Source organism: Idiotropiscis lumnitzeri, chromosome 3, assembly GCF_059441095.1.
Source record: "Idiotropiscis lumnitzeri isolate Australia: NSW breed Sydney's pygmy pipehorse chromosome 3, RoL_Ilum_1.0, whole genome shotgun sequence".
Classification (NCBI taxonomy): Eukaryota; Metazoa; Chordata; class Actinopteri; order Syngnathiformes; family Syngnathidae; genus Idiotropiscis; species Idiotropiscis lumnitzeri.
Genome location: NC_142393.1, coordinates 28417540 through 28423490, shown reverse-complemented (window position 1 = coordinate 28423490; position 5951 = coordinate 28417540). Strand labels below are relative to the sequence as shown.

The following is a 5951-nucleotide window of genomic DNA, read 5'->3' as shown; positions in this document are numbered from 1 at the left end:
GAGGATGGGATTTTCCCTGCAGAAAGTGCTGCATCTGCTGTATTCCAAAAAGGAGTTAGTGCCTGCTGGGCCATAAGTGTAGTGTTGTATGCTCAGCGTGAAAAGCTTGATGGATTTTGAAAGATTATTATATTTATATTATTAATATATTTCAGTGTAATCTAAAGGGAGTAACAGATATATTAAAAAAAATAAATAAATAAAAACTGAATTCCAATGAAAATTCCTAAAACCACAACATTGTATTACTCAACCTCAACCACACTTTATTTAACAAAATAGAAGCAGGTCAAATATTGCAAAGCATAAAAATGTCGTTTGAAACACAGCATTTGAAAATGATAAAACATCACGTGGGCTGAAGCACACAGGAGACAGCGACCCCCGGGTATCCCCCTTGGGGTTGGACAGAATAGCAAAACTGGGAGTTAAAAAGGATGCAATGCCTTGATGAGTCACAGATACACTGTGTCCTTAGTACCAGAGGTCAAGCAGGGTGGACATGTAAAAGCAAATCCACAGCACAGTGAAAAAAAAATGTTTGGGACCTCCGGATCAGCCATTGCAAATGATTCACATTTGCAGAGTCGAGCTTGATTAATCCCTTTTTCTGGGCCTCTTCATGAAATTCTCGTTTTCCCGTGTTTTTGTTTTGTTTGGGATGAGTGAAAGATAATAGTTAAGGGTGCATGAATGCAAATGGTCACACATCTCTTCTGCCGGGTGAACAAACAAAAGAAGTGATTCAGCACCGTGGACAGCGCTCAACTGTTTCCTGGGGGAGATACGTTGGCCTTCTCGCTTGGGCTGACATGCCCATCTCACTGCAGCTCTTTATGCTTAACCTGAAGGCCTATACAATCTCAACCAAGCTAAATTTAATTGCAAGGTGTCACTATTTGGGACGCTTTAGAGAAAATGAATTGGCGGTGTTAACTTGTGTTACAAGGCTTTTTTACATTGCGCTAAAACACAGAAAAGGGCAACCACTCATTTGTGACGCAGACTGCACATAGTAAGTGTGCCTCAGTCTTAATTTCTTTTCAAAAGTGGCATTTAGTGTTCACACCTCCTTTCGTTAAAGCAGACCTGCATGGTGTGCATCAGTCGTTGCCATGTTTGTGCAGGCCTAAAAGCACCTCCTCTGTATTATGACAGGACACATTCCACAAAAGCAAGAATCCTCCCCCACTATTGAATACTTCAAGCACATCTTGTTGCAAATACAATGAATTATTTGTACAAGGTTAGATAGCTTTAAACAAAAAAAGTCCACAGTAAAGGCAAATCATAGCCATCCTTTTTTTTAAATGTGTGTGGAGGAGTACTTGTTTTTTTTTTCAGAAGAAAAAGCAATCTATCTGCTATATTTACCTGCAATGTTTATATAGACCGAATCATTCTAGCTCAATTGAAAACTGCTAGTCTTTTGAAAAAATATGACGGTACAAACCCCCCATTTAAATGACTAGATTGTTTTTGTTTTTAATTACCTCTCACCCAAAGCAGGCTATATTCATAGACACACAAAACCACAGAACTGTTATTTGAGCTACATCAACTTTGCAGCAAAAGCATCTTAGTGACGTCATGCTCATCTGCATGTCGCCACAGAGTCAACAATTGGCACGCCATTCAAAATAACACAGTATACATTCAGAAAATAGGATGACCGCGCAGACGTGCGTGTGGTTGGGTGGGGGCTGGGGATGGGCTACACCTGCACCATCTAAAACGGTATAAATAACCCCAATATTCATCGACAATCAAATCATAAGGAACAGAAAAAAAAAAGAACATGCATTGACAGCATTGTGTCCCTTCTTTCAGTTTACCCTCTTGCCTCTCCAGACAGGTTTTAAAACAACAAATACAAATCCTAACTGCAGTTTCACAAAAATAGAGAAATGGCACTTTGTTATAGTCATATATATATGTAACTCTCATAATATCTATATATATAGTCGTCATATTGATGGAGAATGAAGGGGGTTCGCCTCCTCTTCTGTGGTCATGGTTCCTCGGTCGCGCGCTGTGTGTGCGTGTGTTGAAACCATGCAGAAATATCATCATGCATATGATACATCGGGCCGACTATTTACATTTACATTCATGCGCTCGTGCACCGTTCCCTCGCGCACACACGGTCCGTTTTTATTGTTATGACCCCTCTATGCCTGAAAAAAGAAATTACTGTAGTCCAATTGCGGCCAATAGCACAGGTGGAGAGGGGGGGGGGCAGCAGTTTTCAGGAGGGATTGCCATGTACAGAATATACAATGCTGGGGCCCTGCGCAGCAGACTAATTGGTTAATGTTGACTAAAGCCAGACGGAGCCAAGAATGTCCGCCTCTTACATGGAGACAAACATGTTGTTTGGGTGGTGTATGCGCGCCAGTCTGTGCGTCCTTTGTAAATCCAGCCTGGCCCGCCTTCTTTTTACGCATCGTTTGTCATGGAGAGATGCGTGGTACAGTCAAAGCCCCGGTGCGCACCCGCATCTGCGTGGTAGGGCCCACTGTGCCAGTATGATGAGTCGCACACTGTCTGCAGGGAGTTGATCTCGGAGGCAGACGAGTTGCCGTCCCGCCGCTTGGACCGCTTGCGGTTCCGCAGGATGAAGACGAGCATGCCCACGACAGTGAACGCGGATGTGACAAACACCAGCAGCAACCCGGGGACCAGCACTGAAATGGAGACCCGGTTGGGCTCAATATAAGAGTTTGAGCGCGTGCCCGAGTCTAGCGTGAAGGTGCTGTTTTTGGACAGGGAGGTGGGAGGGGGGATCCGCTCGTAGAGTCTGGAACACATGAGGTCGTTCCGCACGTAGCGGAAGTCGCGCTTCCAGAACTCTTCTGGCGACTCGCACTTGAGATCGCTCACGATGACGTCAGCCCCGAGTCTCTCGGTCCACTGTTTGAAGGGCACGATGTTGCAGGAGCAATCCCACGGGTTCCCGTGCAAATCAATCTGAATGATGGAGTTGAGCTGGTCCAACACGCCCGCTACAGGCAGATAGGAGAAGTAATTATTATGCAGACTTATTTTGGACAAAGAAATCCCAAGGAAGGCATCCAGGGGCAAAGACTTCAGCAAGTTGTTGTTGAGAAACAGAACCCTCAGGTTGGGCATGGGGCTGAACGCGCCCGCCACGATCAGCTGGATGTCGTTGTATTCCAAACTGAGATATTCCAGGTTGACAAGGCCCACAAACATTTCTGCCATGAGTGTATCCAGATAATTCTTATCCATGTACAGCCACCTCAGCTCAGTCTGGTTCTGGAACGTGCTGTTGTCGATCACTTTGATGTTGTTCCCGCCGAGATCAAGCAGGTTGAGGCTGGTGTAGCCGAGCAGCTGGTTCTTTTTCACCGCGTGGATGTTGTTGTCTCGCATGTTCAGTTCGTGGGCGGCCAGCGGCCTCGGTTTCAGATTGGACAAGCTCTCGATCTTTTTGCCCTCACAGTTGACCCCCAAGCCCTGTCTGGAGCCCACCAGCTTGCAGTTGCACGGCTGAGGGCAGGTGGCGTTGTGAAGCTGCTCTTTGAATTTGCTCACACCTGTCGGCCCTGGTGTGGGCTTGGTCTTCAGCTGCCAGTTCTCACGTGATTTGGAGCGGCTCTTGGCTCCGTGACCGCCAGGCGTCGGTGGCCCGCTGGCATCTGCGCTGGGCTTGTAAGGCGTTGGACGTGGGCCGCCACCGTGTGCCACAGGACCTGAAGTCTCATCCTGTGTGGGAGGGGCCACCAGGCTGGTGTCTGCGCCGCCTCTCTGTGAAGGGCAGAGCTCTGCTTCAGATGTCTCGTTCAGGTCGCTCCCTTGCAGTCTGGTGGGAGCCTCACAGATCACCCTCCCGATGAGCGCGTTGGGCGGTATGTTCTCCAACCATTCTTTGAGGGAAACCAGGTCACAGTTACAGTCCCACGGGTTATCTTCGAGCAGAACTTCCACAATGCCCGGGATTTGCTCAAGTATCCCTTCATAAGGCAACGTTTTGATTCTGTTCCCCCGCAGGTCGAGATGCGTAATGGGCACATGTTGGAACACGTTTATGGGTAGCGCACTGATGAGGTTGTCATTAAGTATTAACACTTCAAGTTTGTTTAGGTCCCTGAACACTGCCGGCTCAATATCCCTTAATAGATTAAAATCAGCCTGGAGGTATTCCAAGTCATCCAAGCCCAAAAATGTACTCTTCCTGAAGGAGCGGATCTTGTTGTTGTTGATGTGCAGTCTTTTGACCAGCTGCAGCCCCAAAAAGGCGCCTGGAACTATGTCGTGCAGCCCATTGTTCTCCAAATGCAAGCTGACAGCATTGTAAAAGTTGGCGAACTCGTTGGGGAAGAGCCTGGACAGCGAGTTGCCGTGCAGCAGCAAGTGGTAAAAATGTGAGCTGGGCCCGGTGAGGTGCTGCAGCGTGGTGAAGCTCCTTTTTTCGCAGCCGATATGCACGTCTCCCTCGACCTCTGTGCACGAGCATATCTGCTCCTTACACACGTCCCTTGTCACGTTCCCACTGGCAACACAAAGAGCCGCGTTCAGCAGGACAACCCAAAGCAGCATTTTTCAACGCGGACAAGACATCCCCGATCTCAGGACATAGGAGCTGTTGATCGAGTCAAAATCAGTCCAAAAGCAAGCAGAGGGGAGACGCAGTTGGATAAGGGAGTCTCTGTAAAACACATCTAACCCGCTCGTGCACTCACACTTTAAACAGAAACGTCCTCACAGCCTCTGCGGGATAATTGGGGAAAAAACAAGAAGAAGTAATGTCCAACGCATCCTTTTCACAGCTGAAACGACTGACCTTGCCGAAAAATAAGGAACAAATGGTCGCCTTCTTCTCTCAGTGGCGCGCTGCGGCGCGGGGAGCTGTCCCCTCTCCCCTGGTGCCGAGGCTTGGCTGGAAAACACCCGCATTCCCCCCTCACATCTCTCGGCTGCGTCTCACCTCGCTCATTTCTCTTATTCGTGCGTCGAACGGCTTCACACTCACACACAAAAAAAGCACAGAAATTGTTCATCTAGCGCGCAGCTGTGGGAGAAAGATGCGATATGCTCCACTTCGTCGCGCAGGCGAATGCAAAAAGAAAAAGAAAAAAACGGCAGCTCAAAATCAATCCAGACGTATAGTTCGTAGATTTGAAATCTCAAAAAGATGTGTGTGCGTCGATGATTGCGCAAAAGTTGCGCCAATTCACCGCGTTGCCAGCCGCCGTCTCACTCCTCCAGCTTGCAGCACCGCTGCAAAAGTGTCCAAGTCGGCGCAGCAGTGGCGCGATGACACGTTCAGGTCGTGATGCCTCACTTGCATCCCGAATTCCACCCCCATTATTTAAGGAACCACCCAGTAGTGCAATCGGAGCCCTCTATGTTTTAACGAACACTGTTGAATGCGGTAAAACTAATTAATCCGCCACAGGCATGCCTCAGCTCTGCAAACGAGTATCAAACGATGCGTCAGCCCGTATGCGCATGTGTGTGTGACGTGTTCCTTGCTAAAATGCGTTGCGGAGACCGACTCGCGAGGATGAGAAACAAAGGGAAGTGAGATTAGCGAAATGATGAGTGAAATTTCTAGTTGCTGTTTTTTTATTGCATTACTTTTTTTCCCTTCATCACCATGGGAGTTCCATACAAGTGAAGCTTCTGTCCGCCCCCCTCCCAATTTGAAGCGCTATGTGGCAAGCAGCAACAACCTCACATCTTTCTTTCGTTTCCATCGGTGGGAAGCAACACTTGTCTGCAATAAACCGTCTGTCAACATCAGCAGTCACCTTGTAGTGCCCCATGCATGATATGATTTAACTGTCTACATCAGTGCCACACACTGCCGTGCCATAACCACACGCGCACACACATCCGCGCGCACGAACGCGCACGCCCACAACTTGTCTGCCTTCTGCCTACTGCTGATCAGTCAGTTACTATGTGGTACATTCTTCCAGTGT

General features: G+C 48.1%; 1 protein-coding gene across 1 annotated transcript; it reads right to left on the bottom strand.

Annotated features, from left to right (window-relative positions):
• Positions 1 to 240: 240 nt before the first annotated feature.
• On the bottom strand, positions 241 to 5483 carry slitrk1 (SLIT and NTRK like family member 1). Its single transcript, XM_088291228.1, has one exon. The coding sequence runs from the start codon at positions 4561 to 4563 to the stop codon at positions 2440 to 2442; it is 2124 nt and encodes a 707-aa protein (XP_088147354.1). The 5' UTR covers positions 4564 to 5483; the 3' UTR covers positions 241 to 2439.
• Positions 5484 to 5951: the final 468 nt, after the last annotated feature.

Excerpts from the sequence above, each read along its gene's own strand:
- slitrk1 (XM_088291228.1), bottom strand. The coding sequence starts at position 4,563 with ATGCTGCTTTGGGTTGTCCTGCTGAACGCGGCTCTTTGTGTTGCCAGT.